Genomic DNA, 23,734 nt, shown 5'->3' with positions numbered 1-23,734 from the left:
TCTCTTTGAAGCTGTTTTGAGACATTGGTAAGTTGGCCAGCCAGGAGTTCTGGAATCAGCTGGCTCTGAAGCAGGTTCCCTTTCTGACCTGGGGGAAACGATTCTGCCTCATTTATCATCTAGAAGATGTTTGTGATGATTCATGTCACCTTATGAGAGTAAGTTACTAGGTAATCTGAGGGTGAACCATGTCATGACAGGGTGAACTCATGATACAAACCCATGCAATTCTTGCATGTTTGCATCTTCCAGTGAATCCAGTTGTTTGGAGCCCATTCTTGCTGGGAGGTGGAGCTCTTGCCTCCCACCCATTGCAGCTCTGCCCAAGACTGAAGCCCCTTGGGGTCAGTCCCATGTTTGCCATCTTGCTTTCTTTAAACAAACCCATTTGTTGTAAAACAGATGCTCAGAGGGCAAGTTTGAAATTAAATGGGTTTTTTAAACTAAAGGGTTTTTTTTTTTTCATTGCTGAGAATTACGCAGGTCTTTCAAATGCATTTGGCAGTTAGAAAATTAATTCTGTAACACTATCTAGCAACACAAAAATATGGCTGTATATTGAGTTTAGGGCCATGCTTGCCCATAAATCATAGATCCACAACCCATTTCAGTATAGGTGTGCAAAAGTTAGCTTTTAAAATAGTTACTAATAAACTTTCATTTTGCTTACACTTACAAATCTCTTAAATATCTTCAAAACCAGTTTCTTTGGTAGAAAATACATGTCTTGGTAGGTAGTGTCCACTCAGATGTAATAGCAAAGTGATGCCCACTTAAGCAATGCTGAATTTAAAGAACTTTTGGAAGTTTTGGAACCTGATGGTGTTCCAGCAGAGTGAAAACTTGAGTATTGCTCCTGAAGTAATGAGGATAATTGAACACCAACAAAACTTGGTGAGAGGAAGAATGCCAGAGATGGAGTTTGGCTTCTGGCAACTTTGCAGTGCACAATGGCTTCTTCTGGGTACTCGCTTTTGTGCATCACTTCTCTCCTGTGGCTGTAGTGTTTACTCTTTTTAAAATGTGATTTCTGTTTTTCAGTGAAATCTTCTCATTTTTGCAGTTTTCAGTGTTGAATCTCACCTTGAGACAGCTACATGTTTTCCTGTAGAAGAACCTGCTTCTAGCTCATTGTGTTTGGTATCTGTTTGCAGGCAGATGTGGAAAGTGAGCTGCAGCACAGCAGTGGGGCAGGCAGAGTGAGTTTTGACTCAGAAATGTTGATTTTACAGGCACTGGTGTACAGATCAGCATTCCAGGGGAGCAGTGACACTTTGGGCTTGCAGGGTGTGGACCCTCCTGCCTGATGTTCTTTTCTTTTCCCTTGGTATAAGTAGTTCAGCTCCCCAGGTTGCCTCATGATGGATAAACGGTGCTTGATGGGGAAAAACTGGGCTGTTCACCTGGCTGGAGGTCCGTGATCATGGACAAGGACATTGCCTGTCAGCAGGTGTTATTTCAGAACTTTCACAGTAATTGGTAACTTTTGGTTATGAGCTAATATTAAAGGATTTTCAGAAGGTGGCCCAGGTGGCATTGTGTGTGCCATAAACATCACTGGCCAGTGAACTGTATTAGTTTTGGAGACTGCTGGAAGCAATGTCACACATAGAAATTTTGTGTATTTAACACCATGTGTTTAAATTGTTTTAAAAAAGTCATGCTGTTTGGGATTCTTTTTCTGAATGAAATTCTAATAAACCAGTCCTGGTGGATTGATCCTCTCCCATGTGTCTGCTCTTTCTCATATGCTGGTAACTGCTCCCCTGTTTTGGTGTCCCATTGCTTCAGCAGGAGCGTGAATGTGTTCCCACCATGAAGGTCCTGGGGGCTTTCGAAGCAAAAGGGAAATGTTTCAAGAGTAAAGTAGAGCTTGTGACTTGAGACGTTGCACAAATAGATTGTAGATGGATAGCAAACAAACTGGTAAAAGCCTTTATTTTTACTTAACCATCTTGACCATGTGTGCCTCTTTGTACCGTGGGCTGCAGCCGTGCGGGGTGGGAGGGAACGTGTTGGTGTTTGAGATGTACTTGCTAAGCAGAAGCCGTGTCCTCTGCCCCTTCTCCCTTTCTGGAAAAATTGTTCTTGCCAAAATTTTCTACCTGTTGCAAGAGTTGCTTTCCTTCCAGCACAGTAAAATGTCGACTTCTCTCACTGTTCCTTCCCTCTCGTAGGCATCTGTAACCTCTGTACGACTGTGTATAAGACACAGCAGTCATCGATCTCTGCTGGCTATAGATACCATCAACTTGCGTGTATTGTAAACGAACTGTATTCATTTGAAAAATAAAATTTTTTTGAAATGCACGTGTGTGAGACTATTTATACTTGCATCATTTTGATTTATTCCCAAAGCAAGGAGCAGATGGAAGTGTTGGTCTGGGTTGGGGAGATGTGGACAGAGGCGCACCAGGCACATCTAAGGACAGAAAACCATTTACTTTTGGTCTACTTTGTATTTTAATGCCGTTTAACTAAATAAAAAATAAAAAATAAAAAATAAAAAAAAAAAAAAAAAAAAAAAGGCAAGAGTTTGTCGAAGTGCCCACAGCCATTCTGGGGCAGGATGGCTGCTGTGGAAATGGGAAGGGCTCTGGAAGTGGACACCCCCGGCTCCTTCCTGCTTTATGGGCCATTTCGTGGGATTTTTTTAAAACCATATTATTTGGCGCTGATTTGGGCGCTGCTTTGCTGCAGTTTGTGGTGTCCCTGTCATCGACACCCGCCCAAGAGCCGCCGCCGCACCCGCCGGGGCCGCCCGGCAACGGCCCCGCGCGAGAGCGGGGAACGGTGAGAGGACAGCGGGGATCGGCCGGGAAGGTGCGGGGACAGCGGGGATAGGCCGGGAACGGTGAGGGAAGAGGGGGGACAAGGGGATCGACCAGAAAAAGTGAGAGGAAAGTGGAGGTCATTTGGGAACGGTGAGTGGAGAGGGGGGAAATCGGCCGGTAACGGTGAGGGGAGAGAGCAGCCCAGCCCTGAGGCGGAAGCGGGAGCACGGTGGGTCCGGAGGAGCTGAATGCCCTCATACCAGCCAGGGTGAGGCCCCTTGCGAGCTGGCGGCTGAGCCCTTTCCCTCTTTCTCCCCTTTCCGTCTTTCCCCTCCACCTGTGGTCGGGACCCTGTGCCCCGCGGCCCTTTGTGCCCTCCCTCGAGGCTTCCTTCCCTTCAGGAATTGCTGGCCTGGACATCCCCGTCAGCCCAACTTCATGTCGGTGGCTGTGCTTGAGGAGCTCCGGCCCAGCGCTCTGTGCCCGCGGGGGCTGCGGCAGACACGGCATATCCCGCTGCCAAGGGATTTTGTTCCAGAACTGCCCCTGACCGTGGGTTTGGGCACCTGCAGCCCCCTCGGGAGCTCCTTGGACCTTCTGGAGGGGGGGTCTGCAGTTTCTGCCCGTTGTGCATGGTGTGCTGGAAAAAAGGATAAGCTTAAAAACTCAGCTGTTCCTTCAAAGCCTTGGAGCCCCCTGGGGTCACAGCCCTGGGCTGAGCCTTCAGTGGTAGCACAACAAAATCTGTCATGTCCTCAGCTGTTTTTGTCCAAACTCAGTAAATATTATATAGAAGCTGGTGCTGTGAGCAGCTCCTTGTCCCTGAAAACAGTTCCATTCCTAGGGAGGAACAGGTGGGACACATGCACAGGGTTTTTCCCTCTGGCCCAGGGCAGAGGATGGCTCCCATCATCTGCCCTTGTGCTTCCCCATTTTAAGGACTTGAGTCTGCATTAGGCCAGGTGCCAGGTTGTAGCTTGCTGCTGCTTTTCTCCTGAAGAGCTCTGTAGATTTTGGCTGCAGCTCAATTTTGGGTGCATTTCCATGAATAAACACGTAAATCTTCTTTCAGACACCTGTTCAGCGAGATGGCCTCACTAAGTATAAAGCCAGGCCAGCGCTTCACCTTGCCGGACTGGCAGAACAACTCCCTCCTCATCTCAGCTGATGCCGAACAGCAGCGTTTTAATTCCCATCATATCCGGCAGGAAGGACGAGCTCTCCGCAATGAAACTGGCAACCAGGTGAGCTCTCTGGCAGAGGGGTTGCTCACAGGTTTGTCAGGATAGTGGGCTGAGGAGCTGGGGAGACTGTTTAGATTTGGGTGTATGGGTACCTGTACAGAACATGCTAAATATGGACATTTGCTCCCTGTAAACCCACCTGCAATGATGTATCTGTACTGTCATGAAATCCCTCATGTGTGTTTCTCACATTCACTGGCACTCATGTTCTCTGTGCTCTCCATTTGTGTAAATGACTGTGATTCCAAATGGCAAGGTGTTGTATTCCTGTGAGAGGCTCAGTCAGTCCTGAAAATGAGGAAGGGCTTCAGCAAGATTCACAACTACAATTTTAAAAAGAGTAATGGCATTTCTCTCTAATTCCAGGCAAGATGGGATGAGCACAACAGCCGAACCCGCCTCAATGATCGTATCATCAGCGTGGACAGATGGAGAGAGGCCCTGGCCAAATGCCTCCCAGAGATTGATTTGGAAATTGATGCCTTAACCAAAGTATGTTGGGAAGGCAGATGGCTGGAAATGAACTTGCACTCTCAACACGGGATGTGAAATAACTGAGGCTTGTCTTGTGCAGTGGGCAAGCCCATCTGGAGTTCAAGGGGGGGCTTCTCACTAGATATATTTGTGTATATATACATATATTTTATACTGAGATCCATACTTGATGGAATGACTTCCTGGAAAACAAACCACTATGTTCTTGGCTCAGCCAAGCCATGTCATGCAGCTGTATATTGCATGCTCCTGTTTGGATTTCTGGGTAGATTTTTTTTGTTTGGACATAAATCTCTGAAGGATAATAAGAAGTATGTTAACACCATCCTTCAAAAATTTTTGGGTTTAAATAGAGAATAGCAGTGGGAGATCTCTGATACTGTGAGTTCTAAACCCAGAGACTGCTGCTGCTTCTGGAGTTGTTAATCCCCAGCAAGGTGTGATTCTCAATGCAAATAGCAGGTGTAGAGAACTATGGTGTTTGGCTCTGGAAATTTTTATTCCAGACTTGATAAAAGTTTCAGAACTGCAAAGACAATGTGATCCCTCTTAATGATGGTATGGGTGGGTTCCCCTTCCTTTCTCTTTCCCATCTCTAAAAGATCCCTCCTACACATGGTTGATTGCTTCTTCCAGGTGAAGGAAGCAGCAGAAAATGCCATCCAGGCAAAAAACTTGTGTTTGGATGTTGCCATTGAGTGCCTGACGTTCCGTGAGAGTCGTCGTGACATTGATGTGGTGAGAGATCCTGTGGAAGAGGAGCTACTCAAAGAGGTGAAGGTGATTGAGAAAACCAAGAAAGAGCTGCAGCAGCGAGTGGATGATGCCTTCAAACAGCTCTGGTGAGGAGTGACAGCTTTTGGCTGATGACTGCTCTCTTTGCTTGGTCCCAGATACTTCATTTGCCTCTAATGCCACGCTGAGATGGGCAGGCAGGCAGGGAACTATGCACGAGCCCTGGATGATTTTCAGGGTCTGGGGTTTGCAGGGAAGGGTGTGTCAAGGGCAACTTCACAATCACCCTTTGGAAATTTTGTCCCAGATCTCTTGTACCACCTGCCCATTTAGGAATCAGTGGCCACACTGATTCCTAAATGCTCCCAGGCCCTGATACTCAGGGAGTCCTTTTCAGCTCCATTCTCCAGGGCAATAGCAGTGCAGGGTCCAAGGCAGCAAGGCAGGCACTGCTGGGTAGGTCGGGCCCATTTCCCAGGGAGTGTGGGAGCTCATAATTTACATCACAAAGTTGACTGACACAGTGATGAAAGCTTTGGGAATTGTGAGCTGCCCCTGCCCTGGGCCTGCTTCCCACTGACTCAAGCCTGGTTCTCTGCAGTCTCTTAAAGGAAGCTCGTCAGCAGCTGAGCTGTGATCACAGGCACAAGGTGGAAACATTGGAACTTGATCGGCAGTGCATGTCCTTCAATCCCACCTCTGGTAACATCTCCTTCAAGGTCAATCCAACACGGATCCCAGACGGGTAAGGAAAAAAAAATCTGTCCTTGTGTGGCCAAATCTGCCCCGAGCCCGGGGATACTTTTTACTTCCATGCTGTGGGGCTTGATGGGGTAGAGTTTTGGAGAGAGCTCAAAAGAGAAGTTGGCTGTGGCATAGGGAAGCCACAGACTTTTGGGAGATAGTCTTTGTTGCCACAAATCCAGCAGGGGCCAGGTGCCCTGCCTCCCTCCTGTCTGGCTGTAGGTGACACTCAGCAGGTGGTGTCACCTCTGTGCAGCTGGTCCCCCTGAGCTGTGCCATTTTCACTTGCCTGGCATTCCCTTCCATGGTTGGGATGTGTCCCTGGGTGGAGCAGATGTTGGGCCTGATGGGGTTCAGTTTCTGAGGAGATTAGGCAAGATGTGACCTCCAGAATAATTTTGTGCTGCCATCCTGGCCTGCAGCAGGTGGTTCCTTTAGAATGTCTTGCAAACACTATTTTTGTAACTGATTTGTTCACAGAACAACTGCACTTCATGAGTGGGAACTGAACAGCCAGTGCAACAAGGACCATGCTGAGGCAGAAATGAAAGCCTCAGTTGATCTCCGAGGAGCAATCACACTTAGCATTGCCCAGGTAAACTGCTCTCTTGGCCCAGAATCTGTGATGCCATTCTGGATCTGGTGTGGGAGAGTAGCAGGCATGTCTCTGTATCTGTTTGGAAGCAGTTGCCCTCCTAGTTTAAGTAGGAGTTTGGTTATACTGCAGAGCTTGTAGCAGTCTCAGCAAGCTGGAGGACATGTCCTTGTCCATTGATCCCTGCCTTTTGGCTGCTGGGGGAGTGTGACCTGCACGCATGTGGCAGTAACCAAACCCAAGTTTTGCTCCTGGGCTTGTCCCAGCCTTCCAGGCACAGCTTGGGGGAGACACAGACACCTTGCAGCCATGTGTGACTGGAGCCGTTCTCTCCTCAGACAAACAATGAGCTGGATGCTCAGCGTATAGCTACAGAGTTCGCACTGAGGAAGAGGATTAGAGACATGGAAGGAGCCCTTAGTGAGCTGAGATGGCAGGAGCAGAATGTAAGTGTTGTTTCTTTGGTCATCGACTACAACCCTGGCTGGGAATGGAATCCCAAAGGCTGTTTGTTACATGGAAAGTGATTTGGCCTGAGCATAGTTTCCACACGTTTGCTGTTCAGTGGCACACATACAACCCCAGCAGTATCCCACCTCTCATAAGTGCTTTTCTGGCACTGCTTGGCAGCACTGCCAGGTTTGGGCCTTTTTATCTCACCCCTTGTCTCAGCAGCAACATCCTGATCCATATAGAAGCCGAGGATTCAGTCCTCAGAAGCCCTTGAGTAAAATCTATCCAGCACAGTAACATTCCCACAGAAATGAGGAGCAGTTTCCCAGTCTGTATCTTGGGCTGTCCCTCATGACACGTCTATCCTTAGACCTTGGAGGAAATTGCTGAAATGGAGGAGGAGATCCGGCAGCTGGAGGAAGATCTCCGGAAGAGAACACTGGATCTGAAAGTGGCTCACACCCGCCTGGAGACGCGCACATACCGGCCCCACATTGAACTCTGCCGGGATCAGGTACCTCACATGGCGTGGTCCCTGCAGGGAACTGACTGGGAGTGGGGCTTTGAAAAACATGGATGAGTTTTGGAGCAGCTGAGCAATGGATCCTACAGTGACAGAGCACAGCAAGGAAATGTCAGAGCTGGGGGAGAGGGAAGTGAAGGAACTGTGGCCTTTGACAACACCCTGTTAAGTGCTGTCCCCTCCTCCCTGCAGGCTCAGTATGGACTGACCGACGAGGTCCAGCAGCTGGAGGGGACAATCCGTGTGCTCCAGAAGAAGCGGACAGAGTCACAGTGAGTGTGCTGCTGCCCAGGAACAGCAGTGCTCAGCACGGGCCTGAGCGGATGAGGCTGTGGGTGTCCCTGCTCTGGGCACGCCTCCAGCCTCTTAGTGCTCGTGGTACTTGGGCTCATGAGGGGCAGCAGTGTTTGGGCTTGGTGGGTGCGGGATGCAGGCACAAGGGTCTGTGCTGGAATGGGAGTGAGGCTCCTCTGACCCCTGCTTGACTCTGAATTCATCCAGGCCCTGGCTGGGCCAAAAGGGACAAAAAAAGAGAGTAACAAGGAAGGAACAGAAGTGCTGCTGTGTGCTGGCAGCTCCCTGGGTGCACATTTCTTGCTGCCCTCCCAGAGCAGTGTGCAGCCTCGCTATTCACTGCCCCAAACAATAAGTATCTGATGAGTTTGCTCTTTGTACAGGGCCAAATGCTGCCAGAAAGTGGGAAGTTGGGTGTTTCCTGTCCAGTTTAAAATCATGGAATATCCTGAGTTGGGAGAGACACACAAGAATTACTGAGACCAACTCCTGGCCCTGCACAGGATACCCCAACAATCCCACCCTGTGCTTGAAAGCATTTTCCAAATGTTCCTTGAGCTCTGGCAGGCTTAGTGCTGTGACCATTCCCTGGGGAGCCTGTTCCTGGGAAGCACTGCAGCATTTGATCCCAGCTCCTGTCCCATCTGCTCATTCCTAGGGATGCCTTGGATGCTCTTTACCGACAACTTCACCGAATTCAGACTGATATTGGCTACAAAACCAATTCTCTGCAGCTGGACAACAAGTGCATGGACACCCGGAAAAAGCTTGTGGTCCCCGTGGAAAAATTTGAACCAGAGGTCGATGCCATCAACCGCACCAGGAACCTGCCGAGGAAGAGTCAGCTGGAGCTGGCTTAGCCTACAGGGAATTGTGCAAGCGCGGGGGAAAACTCCCGGTGATTCAGTTCCATAGCGAGGAAAAGCGACATCTGTGTCGCGTTTTGGGAGAATGGAATTCTCCTCCTAGTTTGTTTTGTAACTGTCTGGCCCTTAGATGATGTTTACAGCCTCCCGCGCTCCGAGGAGATTTATAAACAATAAAGGGCCTGTCCCCAGTTGTCATCCGCGATGATTAAATCCAGCTGGATTCCAGGAGGGATTAAAGGAGCAGGCGGCTGTGCTGTGGGCAGCTTGGTCCTCCGGGCCGCTAGAGGCCGGTGTGCTCACTGCCCCCTGGCGGCCCGGAGGAAGAAGGCGCCGCGCACGGCAAGATGGCGGCGGCGGGTCCTGCTTCAGGCCCCGGGCGGCTCCCGGCTCGTCCCCGGCCAAGCCTCGCTCGGTTCCGGGGCTGCTTGGCCGGGGCGTTGTTGGGTGATTGCCTGGGAGCTGTTTTCGAAGGCAGGAGCGTCGTGAAGCTGCCGGAACTGCTGAGTTTCCTCAAAGGGCTGGAACCGGCGCCGCCTGAGGAGGGAGGGGAAGCGGCAGGGAGCACACGTGGAGGTGCGTGGGGGGGAGCGTGGCACATCCCCTGGTCCCCCTTCACAAACCCCGCACGGCACTCGGCACCCCAGAGGTTCGGGTTAGGTCCCAGAACTCCCCTGGGTGTTCTGGCTTTGGGATGTTTGTGCCCCAGTCCCTCAGCACCCCCAGGACTGGGCTTTGGGGTGCGCCCAACCTGAAAAACCTGCAACACTTCTGCTCCACTGAAACGTGGGACCCCCAGGTCCTTACCCCTCACCTGGTTATGTGGCATTCTCTGCTGTGACTGCCCTGGTTGTCCCCTGCCCTGCTCTGGGCCCCTGTGCTGTGGGGATTCAACACCCATGCCTGATTTCCTAGGAATTCCTTAGGGACAGCGCTGATGCAGAGGGACGTGTGGTTTGCTCTGCTCGGCGTGCTGCTCCTACTCCAGGGAGCTGAGGTGGAGTGTGCTGTGAATGGGTGCGACAGTGCTGGGGTGTCAGCAGTGAGCAGTGCTACCAAAACTTGAGTACAAGAGCGAGAGAAGAACAGAGTTGTTATTCAGCTCTTAGGAAGTGATTGCAGCCTTCCAGTGTATGAGAGGAGTCTGCAGGAAAGATTGAGTTTATTGACAAATGGCTGGAGTGACAGGACACAGGGAATGGCTTCCCACTGCCAGAGAGGAGGGTTAGATGGGATACTCAGAAGGAATTCTTCCCTATGGGGGTGGAGAGGCCCTGACACACAGGTTACCCAAAGAAGGTGTAGCTGCTCCATTCCTGGAAGTGTTCCCGGCCAGACTGGATGGGGCTTGGAGCAACCTGGGATAGTAGAAAGTGTCCCTGCTCATGTCAGGAAGTGGAACAGGGTGGGTTTTAAGGTCATTTCCAACCCAGACTATCCTGGAAATCTGTGATTCTGTGTTGGCCTGACTCTTGTCCATATATATGCCTCTGGATGTCATACATTTTCTCCTTGCTCTTACTAATCTTGAAGTATATTCTGTGTCATTATAGCTGTGGATGCAGCTCCCTGGCTGTGTCTCCTTACTCTGACAACCGTGGCAGTGTCAACCTCAGAGTGCTGGAGAACTTAAATTCCAGACAGATTTGAGTTGGAAGGCACCTTAAAAATCATCCAATTCCACCCCCTGCCATGGGCAGGGACACCTTCCACTGTCCCAGGTTGCTCCAAGCCCTGTCCAACCTGGCCTTGGACACTGCCAGGGATCCAGGGACAACCACAGCTGTTCCAAGCAATTTGTGGCAGTCAGGCCTTGGAGATGAGGGTGGTGCTGGCAAAGGGCAGGAGCAGTTTGTCTGTGGCTGCTGGTGTCACTCTTTGCCCTCCCGTTGCAGAGTCGCTGCCGTACACAGATGACACAGCCATGAGCAGGTCGGTGGTGCAGTCACTTCTGGCCAAGCAGGAGTTCGATGAGGTTGACATGGCCAAGAGGTGAGGATGAGGCTTCCTGAAGGTGTAACCATCACTGTGACTGTCTGTGGAAGGGGTCAGGGCCTGAGGCAGACTAATTCTAATTATTTAAAGTTAGGAAAGAGGTGGTTAATCCTTTTGTTTGTTGTTGCTTTGCCATGCCTGGGACATGCAGCAGCGTCAGCTTCAGTGTGGAGTCAAGCTGCCTTGACAGGGCAGTGCTACTGTGTGTCAGCTTTGTGTGTGTTCACCTTTGGGGAGGAGAATGCTTAGAGAGTCCAGAAACATTTTGTTTCATGTTTATTTGTTGCTATTTATGTTTGTACTACCCTTAATTTAGAGAGAGAATAGCAGTGAGTTCAGCTTGACTTTATGATCTGTTTTCCTGTTGAATCCCCAGCCCTGAGAGCATTTGGTTCCACTTAAGGGAAAGCATTTCTTTGTTTAGAAAACTCTTCCACTGAACTTGAACAAAAGACTTTCCTTGTGGTTGTGACCCTTGGAAATGTTTCTAGTTTGCTTCTATTTTGAGGCAGAGTTGAGAGGGAAACAGTGGGTTATGGAAGGTGATGTTTATACATCCTTCTTTCACACTGTTCTTTGGGAATTGTTTCCCTGCAGAACTGAATCACTGAGCCTGACTGTCACTGATTTACATGTGTGTTATTAATTCACTTTAGCAAGAGGCTTCATCCAATCACAAACCCCAAGTAACAGACCAAACCCCTGGGTGTTTTCCCACCCTGCCCATACCAGGTTTGCTGAGGAATACAAGAAGGAGCCCAACAGGGGCTATGGGATGGCCGTGGTCAATGTCTTCAAGAAGCTCCTGAGCCCCAAGTGCAACGATGTGTTTGAGCCTGCTAGAGCCCAGTTCAATGGGAAGGGCTCCTATGGGAATGGCGGGGCCATGAGAGTGGCCGGCATCTCCCTCGTCTACTCGGACGTCCAGGATGTCAAGAAGGTAATGGAACATTCTGGGCTTCTCTGGGTGTCCCTGCTGCCAGGGGAGTGTCCCAGGAAGCTTTTCTGACACTGGGGTGTCTCTGGCAGTTTGCGAAGCTGAGCGCAGAGCTGACCCACGCCAACTCCCTGGGCTACAATGGGGCCATCCTGCAGGCCCTGGCTGTGCACCTGGCACTGCAGGAAGGGCTCAGCAGGGAAACCTTCCTGGAGCAGCTCATCAGCCACATGGAACATGTGGAGGCAAATGACAAGTCTCTCAGTGATGCCCGAGCGTGAGTAGCTTGGGGAAAGCCCCAGCCCTGCTGTGGTGATTTGTTCTGGCTCTTCACGTTCTCTCCTCTTGACTGTACTCTCACTTTGCAGGCTGGGGTTTGAGGATTTACCATTTTCCAGGCGTCTAAAGAAAATCAAGGAATTTTTGGAGCTCAGCAGTGTTCCCAAAGCAGATGTATTGTTTGAGTTGGGTGAGTACGTTTCTTAGTACAAGTATTAGGAAAGCTGGAAGCAGGACTAACTCAGCAAGCCTGGTAGATGTATATTCCCCCAGATTCCTCTTCAGCCTGTGCTGCCTGTCAGGTACAGAATGTGCTGAAAAAGCAGCCTGTGCTTACCAATCAGGAATTCTGAGTCTCAACCCAGTGATTTTCTCTATGTATTGATATGAAAAAAATGTCTTGCTAAGGGAAATTTACATTGCTTAATGTTTCTTAATATTCCAAGATCTCTTTAAGGGCTATTGGGCCATCATGTTGAATGGGAATGAGTAGATGTGTATGGCCAGGCTGTACTGGGGTAACTGGGAATTGCTCTGCAGGATGTGAGTGGTACTGGGGAACTGGGGAGTTTCTGAGGGACAAACTTATGCACCTTTTCCTGGTAAAATCCATGATATCGTTATGGAAAGTTACTGGCAACATCAAGTTGCAGTAGGAAGGGAAAAGGATGGAAGCCCAGAGGGTACTGACAGGGTGTGTTCCAGGCAATGGCATCGCTGCACTGCGCTCCGTCCCCACTGCCATTTACTCCTTCCTGCGCTGCATGGACACTGATCCTGACATTCCTGACCACTACAACGCCCTGCAGAGAACCATCATCTTCTGCATCTCCCTGGGGGGAGACACGGACACCATCGCCACCATGGCGGGGGCCATTGCCGGCGCCTATTACGGGGAGGAGCAGGTGCCCCCGAGCTGGGAGCAGAGCTGTGAGGCTTTCCAGGAGACCCAGAGGATGGCCAAGAGCCTCTATGAACTCTACTGCCAGCGGCTCTGAGCTCTGGGGCAGCACCAGGGCTTTTCTGAAGGCGAAGGAATGGTCAGCTCTGCTTCTCTGGTCAGACCCAGTGGTGGATCTGCATCATCGGCCAACGCCAGCGAACCTCACCTGGGAAGGGTGCTTGCTGCTGGGAGCTGGGAGCCAGCGCCAGCTTGGAAAAGAGGGGACATCCCCCTCAGTCACAGATCAGCTGGGAAGTGGCTGCACTTGGACAGTGGGTGTAGCTCCCTGAGTGTACATAAGTGTCTCATTTCCATAGGATTTCTGCTGCTTGCTTTGTCCACCATTGTGCCATTTGTCATTGCAGTTACTGGCAGGTGTCTGAATCTGCGGACATTCTCCCTGTTTTACTCTGCTCCTGTGTCTGTGGGCTGTTTTGGTGGTCAGTGGCTTGTCCAGTGGCTTTGGGATGATCCACACTCCTGGTACAGCAGCAGGTCATCCTCAGCTGGCCAAATAAGGGATGTCATAAGAGTCACCAGAGAGGCCTGATGGCCCAGGTGTCACCTATGCTAAATTGGGATAATGGAGTGTAGATTTCTGGGAAGGTTTGTTGCCTTAAAGGCAGAATGAGAAGGGCCAGTGAAGGGAGAAGGGATTTCTTTCATTGCTGATGGCTCTGTGAGAAACCTTTGATGCCTGCAGACAATCTCAGCTGGCTCATTGTCCCTGCTGGTGTCACTAATTGCTGCTCTCTTCCTCGTCTTTGACCCTATGATCCAGCAGGCACGTGCTGCACTTTGTGCCCCCTTGCACAGCTGCTGTTACACTGCTGCAGCCACTCTGGCTGCTCCCATGTTCCTAATCCATGCATCCTGTATATGCCCAGAGCACCAAGTGACATTCCTGTTTGAATTACAGAGTACCCCAAACTGAAACAGATCCACATAAGAGTCCAGCTTCTGTGGAGTGCAGATCTGGGAGTGGAGGTAGTACAGGGATAGAATGCCTGGTTCTGCTGCAGTCAGCCACAAAAGTGACTTGAGCAGGATGCAGGAGGTCACTTATCACAGTCTTAGCCTCTGTACTTGGTAAAAACTGCCCCAAAATTAAAGGGAAAGGTGGGTTAATTGGGGACATCAGTATTTAAAAGAAGCTGGTACTGGTGGCCAAGAACATTCTAGCACAACTGTGTTCCAGAATTTTACATTTAAAACCTTTTCCTAGTGGAGCTGGTCAAAAAGGGAGAAACAGCTTGGGAATGGCACATCTATAAAGGGTTGGAAACTGTTTAATAATTGAAAACAAAAAGTCTTCATATGGAAATGTTTATAAACTTAAATGTAACAGTGTAACTCTTGTTATTTCTCCAGTATGTCTTGTGACACTGGGAAATGGCCATGGTGCTCCCCAGTGGTGTCAGCACATGGTGGCTGTGTTAGGCTGCATGCACATGTGGGGATCTGGCTGCCATGGGTCCTTCCAGTTTTCCCTGTAGTCTGCTTCCTTCAAGTTCCAGTCTTTTGTGTGATGCTCTAAATGGGTTTTCCTTGTATAAATGGATTCTTGTCTTGGGAACATGTGGAATTTTTGTCTGTTGTATATTTTTGTATTGTGCTGCAGATCTGAGCTGTAAAATAACAGGTTTTCTACATTATTCTGCCAGAGGGGCAACCAGGTTAATGTAATTATGTAAAAGAAGATATTTTTCTTTTCTTTAAAAGAAGCAGCTTTATAATTTTAAATGTTTGGAACTCCTGACAAGCAAAGAGCTCCTGTTTAAAGACTAGAGCCCTAGTTTCCTTGGAAAGAAGTAAAATCCCTCAGTTATCTTTGTTAAATAGCCACTGCTTTGCTGTTTTCACTCAAGTCATGAAGTTGTGCATCCTCAGTGGCAAGAGGACCAGGAGTGGTTCTTGGTACAAGGGTGAGTTGATGCTGGGCATTGCAGGGAGGGCCTTTGGAAAGGCCCCTTTTCCTTAGCCTGTGGAAGGAGTTCAGGTGCTGGAATCCAGCATGTGATGATGGTGCAGAGACCAGGGAATTCACTTGGAACCGCATTAGGCAGGAGGATGGCTTTCTCCTTGGAATGAGCTTTTGAAGTTGCCTGTGTGTCAGCCAAGCTTCCCTGGAAAAGTTTTGCCTCTGCCAGGTGAGATCAGGTGGGAAAATTCTTCTCTTTGGACTGTGCGCCTGTGAAGGTGCTTTACAGGTAAGTCACCAGTCCTGAGTGTTCCTGACTCACTCAGGATGGAGGCTGGCTGTGCACAAGGTGTGTGATGTAGGATAAAAAAAATCATGAGGAAAAAAACACATGGAAAGAAAAGGGAATTCTAAGACTTCAACTTGAGTCACTCAAATTAAAAATCACCAGCTGTAAGGACATGGATTTCAACCTTTTCTAAAACTGAGTTTCTGGAGTCTTAATCACAAGAAGCATGCAATAATGTTTTGCATAAGGCTGTTAATTAGGGAATGTGCTGGGAATAAGCGAGATGATTTGAGGTGGGAATACAGTGTAAGAGAACTGTATGAGACAGAGTAAGTCCCAGGACAAAGCACAGCTGAGCCCACCCTCTATACAGTAAGTTTTATTGATGTTTGTCAATACAATCAAGTACTGCAGTTTTAGTTGTGAAGAGCAGGTCAGTTTTGGGTCACAAAGAGTGCATTTTAAACCAACTTTTACTAGGACAGTGCATGTAGTAAGTATTTACAAAACTAAAAACCTCTATATACTAGGTTAAAAATGAAGATACTAGAGGCAAATTTAAAAAAAAATAGTAAGAATTTGTATATAAAAATGCACAACTAATGCAGTTTTCAGCATTAAAAATAGACATACCTCATCCAACCCAACCTTTTTTATTCTTGTGATTGAAACCAAAATCCCATGCGCTCACACACACAACAGAAAATAATCCTTTCTGCTGGCTAATATGTACTCAGTATTCCAGAAAAAAACCCCTTCGGAAGAGTGAACAGCCTCCCTCATCCTGTGCATCTTTTTTTTTTTTTTTTAGCCTAACTATGTGCGTGTAATATCTTTGCTTTCCATTAGTGTGTAAATGTAAGAGGTTAAATAGCTGTGAGGGGTGGTTATGGGTTCGCTCTGCACGTGAAGGGAAAGTGGAATTACAAAACAGTATCTACAGCACAAACTCAATATGGGGGTGGTTACAGTGAGAAGTTTGGTTGTTGCTTTTTGCCAGCTTGAACAAGAAGTCTGGAATGAAGCAGAACAGAACAAGAAGAGATGGGCTGTAGATTAGGCACAGTATAAATAAGTTGCTTTGAGGAGCAGCATGAAGCTCCCACCAGGCGTGGCAGCTCCTGGCCCTGTGCAAGGCTGGACCAGCTCAAATCCCTCTGTTCTCCACAGAAAAGGAGACAAATCCCCTCCCAGAACCCTCCCTTACCAAACCTGGGCTTGGAAAAATCATCTAAGCTTCCACTTTTAATTTTAGGGACTGTTCCTGTTCCTGCTGGGAAATAACCTGTTAGGACCACAACCCAAATGGTCCTGACCCTGCTCTCAGGAGTTAAAAACGTCCAGTGGGATCAGACACCTTTCAGCTTGAGGAGTTTCATCTCTGCATGAAACTTGCAGCTTTAAGGAGAGAAATTCACAGGGAGGGGACACACAGTCCCAACAGGCAGTGCCCAGAGCACTGGCCTTCCAACTGCAAATTTCCTTCTTGTGTTTCTTAATTTCAGGGATAGGTGAGTTTTTAAAAGGAAGGCCTGAATGGCAAGAGACAGAAACACAGGACAGGCTTGAGGAGAAAACAAACAAGCAAAACGGAAATAGGAAAAGTTGTTTAAATATCTCAAGAGTCCATCTGGAAACAAGCCCAGTCCCAGTCTTACTGCATTTCTTTGGCCATCAGACAGGCTTTAGGAAAATGCAAAGCTCAGAGCTGGTGACCAAATTGTTGCTGTTTCTCAGGGATGTGCCTTTGCAGAGGGACATGCAGTGGAATATGCACATGGATTGACTGCAGCAGCATGCTCCTGGCCTGGGATGTGCAGCATCCCTGTCCTGGAAGTGGCAGTGACTGCTCTACTTTAACAAAACCTGCAGAGCCACAAGATCTGTGTGGGGCAGTGTCATCATGCCTGGCCTAGAGCTCTGTAGCTCATGCTCAGGTCAGTAATGCTCCAAGCATTAGAGAGACAAAGTGGTAACGACAGGCAACCTAAGTCACGGAGTGGCCCCAGGGCTGGTGCCCTGTCACAGGTACGTATTGCACTACACTTGTAAATGATGTTCTTAAATGGGTCTTAGCACCATGGTGAAATCACTGCTTGGAAAGTTAGAACCAGCACTATTTTTTCTTAATTCCAAGATCCCCAGAGAAAGGGGGGACACCAATGCAAGAGTTCACACATCCCAAAATAGTGAGACAAGAAAAGCAAGTTGTCCATCAGTGGCACTTCCTTATGTCACACCAGCTGGCAGCACCGTGAGCTGGCCTCACATTGCCATCCTTATGTGAGCAGAGATGCTCCTGAGGCCAAGCAAGTCTTTGGGCTGCAGAGACAGACAGGACAGGACCAGCCCTTGGACTTCCCAGCAGGTGAATGGAGAGAGCAGATCGTTGTTCATCATGAGGGTCCCAGCTTCCCTCACTGCCTGCAACCGGTCGTGGCATCCTCCCAGGTACCAGTGCCTGGATGATTTTATTCCTAAAGGTGCTGGGGGGGAGGGTTAAAAATAATATTTACTTCTTAGAAGAAGGTGCTTATGCAAAGTGTTCCACTCTTTAGGATTATAAATCCAACCATACTGAATCCGGAGTGAATTGGAGAGACTGCCCCAAAGCACAGTCTGGAAAAACAGGTGTCAGCGAGCCTGAAACTTGGGCATCTTATGGTTTGGAAGGAAATTTCTCAATCCAGCGTGGATCCCTGCTGCTGTACGGATCTGTGTAAGTGCCCGGGACCCTGCGTTGGTTACCAAACATGCCAGCCATGACACAGCTGGATTTATTTATCTAGCATTCCAAATGGGAAATGAGGGCACTTGATACAGACCACAGGGGTCTGGTCTTCCAGCTGACCCTCTCTGGGTCACACAGCCAGATCCTTGCCATCCCAAGTGTGTTCCTGTGTTTGATGTCCATTCACTGGGGTATTTATTCCAAATGTGCTTTGTTGAGGAAGTTGCTCCCCTCCCTCCCTTCTCCCTCCCCCCCAAAAAGAAAGGTACATGGATAGATGTCTCCTTCCCAATTACTCTCGACTCCTGGATCAAACAGCGTGAAGCAAGGTCTCATGACAATGTCTTGCGCGTTCTTCCCAGTGATTTTTCTTTTTTGCATTAATTTTAAAACACTTTTTTATAAAAAAAAAAAGAGAAGACAGTTTATGGCTAAAGTGGGTGAAAAGGAAAAGTGCCCAACAGCCGTTATGTGGGGCAGAGCAGGAACCCAGAGAAGGAGGAGTGGATGTATTCTGTGGAGTACAGCCCATTGGCCTGGTCCGAGGGCATTTGTACCCAGACCTGGTCATTCTCCTTGAGTTCAAGCACAGCACTGCCCGAGGCCTGGTCCAGGTACCCCTTTTTGTACTCATCATAGGTGTAGGTGGCCGGCACGTTGTTCTTATACAATGCCACCCAAACGTTGGTCCCTTTGACGTGCACATGGTAGGCAAAGTAGTAGATTCCAGATATGGGGCAGGTGAAGATCCCGGTGACTGGGTTGTAGCCATTGTGTCCATTATACAAGGTCCGGTCAAACTTGACGGGCATGCCGGATGCGGGGAAGGGGGAGGTGAGGATGGCAGTGAAGGCCGGGGCGATGCGGGCAGCAAGCTCTCCACGGCCATACTGAGGCTTGCCCGGCTTCCCGTTGCCCAGCACAGCTCCCTCCACGCCACCGTCTGGCAGGTGCAGCCCTGCGATGCCCGTCTCGTCCAGCACCCCGGGCGCTCCTGGTGGCCCAGGTGGCCCCGGTGGGCCTGGTGGCCCGTTCAGCCCCGGTGTTCCCGGCATTCCAGGTGGGCCGATAGGTCCAGCCATGCCAGGCTCGCCGGTCTTCCCCTCACCGGGAATGCCAGGGAGACCGGGCTCCCCTTTCAAGCCAGGTAACCCCTGAGGCCCCATGGGACCAGCAGGTCCTTGCAATCCCGGGATGCCGGAGGGGCCCCTCAGCCCCGGCTGCCCCGGGATCCCACCGTCCCCTTTGGGCCCGGGGCCACCCGTCAATCCAGGCACCCCCGGAAGGCCGATGAACCCTGGTTCACCTTTGGGGCCCGTTGGGCCGGGAGGTCCCAGTGACCCGGGCAGGCCCCTTTCTCCCGGCACCCCCGGCTTCCCCGCGAAGCCGTTCGGGCCCTGGTCTCCACGCATCCCCGGCATTCCCGGGGGCCCGCTCGGCCCCACGTCCCCCTTGGGGCCGGGCAGCCCGTGCTTGCCCGGCAGCCCCATGGACCCCGGCGGGCCCGGCGGGCCGATGATGCCGACAGGGCCTGGTTCGCCCGGCTCCCCATCAACGCCGGGCTCCCCCTTATCGCCAATGGCTCCCTGTGCCCCGGGCTGCCCGCGGTCTCCTTTCAGCCCGGGCATGCCTGGCTTCCCATAGCCCGTGGGGCCTGGCAGGCCAGGGAGGCCGCGGATCCCGGGCTCTCCCTTCGGTCCCATGGGGCCCTGTATTCCCGGCACCCCCGCGACACCCGGGACACCGATCCCATCTATCCCGGGGGGTCCCCGCGGCCCCACAGGGCCGGGCTCCCCGGTGACACCCGGCCCGCCCGGGGGCCCCATGTCGCCCTTGTCCCCGGGCGCGCCCGGCAGCCCATCGAGGCCAGGCTTCCCAACGCCGGCGGGCCCCGGGGGCCCCGCGGGGCCGGGAGGGCCCCCGTTCCCCCGGGGCCCCGGTAAGCCTGGCTTCCCCACGCCGTTCTCACCCTTCATTCCTCGTTCGCCGCGGGGACCCGGCTCTCCTTTCGGGCCAGGCTCTCCCCGAAACCCGGGCAGGCCGGGGCCGCCCTGGGGACCCGGCTTCCCACTGACAGACAGGCCGGCTGGCCCGGGCAGCCCCGGCGGGCCAGGAAGTCCCCTCGGCCCTTGTTCCCCACGCATGCCAGGCTCGCCCTTGGCTCCGGGCATCCCTTTCATACCAGCCTTTCCGGGGAGTCCTGGGATGCCGGGTTTCCCAATGCCCGAGAAGCCAGGGGGCCCAGCGGGCCCAGGCTGGCCGTGCATTCCTGGCTTCCCCGTGCCCGGTTTTCCTGGGTAGCCGGGAGGCCCGGGGGGTCCACGCGGGCCGGGCTTTCCTGGCGGACCTGGCTCGCCTTTGAGGTCCATGGGCAGCAGCGGCGGCATGTCTGTGGAGAGAGGAGACGCAGAGTGTCACTGGAGCTGTCTGTGGGCAAGGAGCGTCCTTGGGATGTTGGAACAGGGATACGTTCAACAACGGCTGGGCTGGGCTGGGCTGGGCTGGGCTGGGCTGGGCTGGGCTGGGCTGGGCTGGGCTGGGCTGGGCTGGGCTGGGCTAGAAGGGGGACCCTTCCACTTAAATATTGCCACAGCAGCTTCCTGAACCCCCTCATCAGCAGGGTTGTCCTGAGGCAAGGCCAAAGCCCAGAGTTCTCATTCCAGTTTTATGTCCCTCCATGATGTCAGGTGACACCATGGAAGGTGCCAGTGCTTGCTCTCGGTTCTGGCAGGGCTATTTGGTGATGAGTCACTGTAGGGTGTTTTTGGAGCTGGATTCAAACCTCCAGCTGCCTCACTTCCCAGCAGCCTCAAAAGCACCGTGGGATTCAGTTGCTCCTGCCTGGGCTTAGCTGAGAGGATGGCGACAGAGTGAGCCAAGTCTGAGGATAATCCCTCAGCCCGTCCCACAACTCCAGGGCCTTTAATCCTTTTGGATTAAAAAGAGAACTCTTGGACATGTACTTGAGAGCCTGAGGAGGCAATGGGTGTATGGGTTAGGCCATGCCCACAGTGCTTGCTGGCACAGCTCCCGAGTCCAGCAAGGCAGAGAAAAACCAAAGAGCAAAAAAGCTCTGGGGATGGAGGAGAAGCCAAGAGCTGGGAGGGAAATGCAGCCTCAGGTCCATCCAAATGAGTGAGCCCAGCTGGGAATAGGCCACAACCTCTTGACATTTCAAGAATTTATTGAGGTCTTTTGCAAACGGATATAAGAAAGAAACTAATGGGATGAGAGACTCCAAAGGCAAGGAGAGGCAGATGACATGCCCACCATAACTCAGCATTGAAAGCACAGATGTGAGCATAAATAACTCTTCAAGGCTGGCCCTGGCAGGGTGTCACCTCCCACATGACACCAGGAAAGGGTGAGAAAGAATAAATTTGACAAACTCTTTTTTTGGGCAGTTTGAAATGAAGGAAATACTCAACAGTCACATGTACATGGGACGATAATAAGAAATGTGAAAGGCAGAGGAAAGGGCTGTGACATCTTGGGTGAATTTAAATCAAATCTGCCCAAGGGAGACCATTCCAGTTGGAAAGAGATCTATATGGATGAGTTCCTGGGATGGGGATGGATCCTGCCTGGGGTGGGAGCAGGATACAAGGCCACAGGTCCCCAAGGTCTGCCAGTCTGGCCTCCTCAGTGAGCCAAGCTGGGCTTTGGGAGCACAGACACACGTGCTGTGATCCGCCAGCATGGAGATTTCCTCAGTTAACGGGAAAAGCTTATGGGAGATTTGAGACACATGAAAAGAATAACTGTGGCAGCAGCAGGCACAGCTCCCGGAGCATTGGAGGTGGCTTTTCCTGCCCTGAACACAGCAATTAGCTCTGGCCCTTCCCAGCCCAGTGCTGCTGTGTTTTCATTTGGGTGATGGAAACATTTTTAGAGCTTATCTATAAATCAAAGCCTGGCCCACACCCTCAGCTGTAGCTGCGGTCACTTGGCTCTCTTGATGAAGGAAATACTTGTCTGTCATGACACTGCCGCTAGATTTCTGCAAACTTCTGCTCCTCACCCCGGAAAATGGTGTGGGAAAGAGGACAAGGGAGCTGTGCAGTGCTGCACTATTTCTAGGATTTGAATTCTGGAAAAAAATCCTCCAGAAAATTATTTCAATGTGTTTTCTCCCCCCATTTTTTAATTTTTTTTTTTTTTTCCTTGCAATGGTTTGAAATGAATTAGTTTTCTAGGTCATTTTGCATGGAATCAGAACAAGGATCTACAGCTGAACCCACAAAGGAAGGAAAAAGCACACACACACTCTCTCACACAAGGCAGTGGAGAGAAACGCCAGGCAGGAGCTGCCAGCTTGCAGGCGGCCAAAAAAGCAGACAGGAAAACCAAACCGGGGCCATCAGCAGCGAGAAACTGGGACACTGCAGCCCCATTGGTATCAAATTTCAAAAGCCCATGTCTTACCACAGACACATGTCTCGGAGCTCTGTGCTTCGCAGCACTAGCGTGGGGTTCTGTGTTCCCCTTGAAGCATGAACTGAGCTGCCATGAATGTTAACGCAGAGCCAGCTGGGGCAGTGGGAAGGGGATTGGGCAGGAATGACCCCCTGGGAGCTCCCACCTGGGCACCAAGGAGCTTTCCACCTCCTGAGGAACATGGACATGGCCAAGTGGGAGCTGCAGCCCCTATGGAGCTGCGTTCATCCTGCTAAGGACCCCTCCTGCCTGGAGAAGGGACCCAGCAGCGCAGACTGGCCAGCAAGAGGAATAATCCATTAGGATGGGAAGTGGTTCCCAGCCATGAGCAGCCAGCAGTGGGTCTGGCCAGCACGGCCAGATGACACTGCAGGAAGGAGAGGTTGGCTGCTCTGTGGCAGAGCCCAGCTGAGCTTGTTCCAGAGTGGCTGCCAAGCCCTGTCTCGTGAGAGAGTTTCACAGGCTCACGGGATGTTGTGGATCAGTGTTTTAGCACCTCTCATACTGTCTCCCAGCAGTGGGTGTCCCAGCACAGCACTCACTTGTGGGTTTACCTGGCTGCAGGGCCATCTACATGGTTTAAATTAAGCCAAAGGAAATCCCAGTATGCAAGTCTCTGCTTCAACGTCCTGAGCATTTCAGCATTTAGCAGCGTCTCCTCCCCTGAGCTCACTCTATGCTCTGGGGTAGCTATTTTTGAGTGAGAAAAGGTGTCTGGCACCCTGAGGAAACCTGTCACTCACCAGATGGCACCTGGAGGCAGGAGGGAGCCCCCTGGTCCCCAGGCCAGGCTGGGGCAGCCCGGGGACCCCACACAGCTCCCACCGGGTCAGGGTAACCCGCAGAGGCATGGCACAGCCCTGTGCCATCATGGCCAGCCAGCTGAGCTCCCTGAGCAGGGCAGAAGGCCAGCAGGGATTTCCTTTGCCAAATTAGAGGTTAAGCAGAGATGGGAGCTCGGTGGGATCCAGGAGGCACTGGCTTCCCCAGCTGCCTCTGTGTGGCCCCACAGCCGGCGGCCTGGGCTGCAGCTGTCACTGTGTCCCCCTCTCCTGTCCCCCACCTGTCCTCTCTTTCCCAAGGGTTTTAGAGGAGTAATGTCCAGGGGACTTCTGTGCTCTGCCCTGCCTCAACGTCCCCTCTGCCCGGTCTAACCTGGCAGAGCTTGTCCAAACTCCTCCTTGTCCCAGCCTGGCACACTTGCTGCTCTCCCCAGCATAGACAGCATTGCTCAGAGGCAATGCAAGCCACTCCCATGCATAGAAAGAAGGAAAAAAAAGAAGGGAGAACAGCAGGGAGATATTTGAATCCAGTCCCACCAGCAGCTGAAGTGTTCCTGTGCTACGCTGGAAGGTTTTGGCTCTGGCTGGGTTTCAGGGAGCAGCTTTACAACAGCTGGGAAAGGGGCAGGGAGAGGGGGGCTTGTAGCACACTTCAGCTCCAGGTTTTGCTGTGTGTTTTCTGACACATGTGCTGAGC

General features: G+C 51.3%; 3 protein-coding genes across 7 annotated transcripts in view; 2 read left to right on the top strand and 1 right to left on the bottom strand.

Annotated features, from left to right (window-relative positions):
• The first annotated feature begins 457 nt into the window (after positions 1–457).
• TEKT2 (tektin 2) lies at positions 458–8,914 on the top strand. 5 transcript variants are annotated; one of them, XM_086863479.1, is made up of 10 exons: positions 458–2,793; positions 3,847–4,018; positions 4,385–4,510; positions 5,150–5,355; positions 5,850–5,993; positions 6,473–6,587; positions 6,926–7,033; positions 7,411–7,554; positions 7,756–7,835; positions 8,516–8,914. In XM_086863479.1, the coding sequence occupies exons 1-10, from the start codon at positions 2,570–2,572 to the stop codon at positions 8,715–8,717; spliced, it is 1,521 nt and encodes a 506-aa protein (XP_086719605.1). In that variant the 5' UTR covers positions 458–2,569; the 3' UTR covers positions 8,718–8,914. The 5 variants fall into 5 exon arrangements, with proteins under 5 accessions (XP_086719605.1, XP_023796745.1, XP_023796747.1 ...); XM_023940977.2 differs by having other exon boundaries at positions 2,689–2,823; XM_023940979.2 differs by having other exon boundaries at positions 2,772–2,854.
• A 40-nt stretch (positions 8,915–8,954) lies between these two features.
• ADPRS (ADP-ribosylserine hydrolase) lies at positions 8,955–14,716 on the top strand. Its single transcript, XM_023940980.2, has 6 exons — positions 8,955–9,299; positions 10,619–10,715; positions 11,451–11,658; positions 11,748–11,932; positions 12,024–12,124; positions 12,640–14,716. Exons 1-6 carry the CDS (start codon positions 9,071–9,073, stop codon positions 12,930–12,932), a joined length of 1,113 nt encoding a protein of 370 aa, XP_023796748.1. The 5' UTR covers positions 8,955–9,070; the 3' UTR covers positions 12,933–14,716.
• Positions 14,717–15,450: 734 nt separating this feature from the next.
• Positions 15,451–23,734, bottom strand: part of COL8A2 (collagen type VIII alpha 2 chain) — a 29,762-nt gene continuing 21,478 nt past the window's right edge. Inside the window, exon 3 of the mRNA XM_086863478.1 lies at positions 15,451–20,207. Within this exon, the coding sequence (XP_086719604.1) occupies positions 18,286–20,207 (1,922 nt within the window). The 3' untranslated portion in view covers positions 15,451–18,285. The remainder of the gene's footprint in view (positions 20,208–23,734) is intronic.

Source organism: Cyanistes caeruleus, chromosome 26 (genome assembly GCF_971803275.1).
Source record: "Cyanistes caeruleus chromosome 26, bCyaCae1.hap1.1, whole genome shotgun sequence".
Lineage (NCBI taxonomy): Eukaryota > Metazoa > Chordata > Aves > Passeriformes > Paridae > Cyanistes > Cyanistes caeruleus.
The sequence above is the reverse complement of the archived record's forward strand: the minus strand, read 5'-3'. Positions and strand labels throughout refer to the sequence as shown.

Bases quoted from the DNA above. Each gene is read 5' to 3' on its own strand.
- TEKT2 (XM_086863479.1), top strand. From the start codon at position 2,570: ATGGCTGCTGTGGAAATGGGAAGGGCTCTGGAAGTGGACACCCCCGGC. The intron at 6,588-6,925 runs GTAAACTGCTCT...TTCTCTCCTCAG, and splicing joins TCACACTTAGCATTGCCCAG to ACAAACAATGAGCTGGATGC. The intron at 7,836-8,515 runs GTGAGTGTGCTG...GCTCATTCCTAG, and splicing joins AAGAAGCGGACAGAGTCACA to GGATGCCTTGGATGCTCTTT.
- ADPRS (XM_023940980.2), top strand. From the start codon at position 9,071: ATGGCGGCGGCGGGTCCTGCTTCAGGCCCCGGGCGGCTCCCGGCTCGT. The intron at 9,300-10,618 runs GTGCGTGGGGGG...CTCCCGTTGCAG, and splicing joins GGCAGGGAGCACACGTGGAG to AGTCGCTGCCGTACACAGAT. The intron at 12,125-12,639 runs GTGAGTACGTTT...GGTGTGTTCCAG, and splicing joins AGATGTATTGTTTGAGTTGG to GCAATGGCATCGCTGCACTG.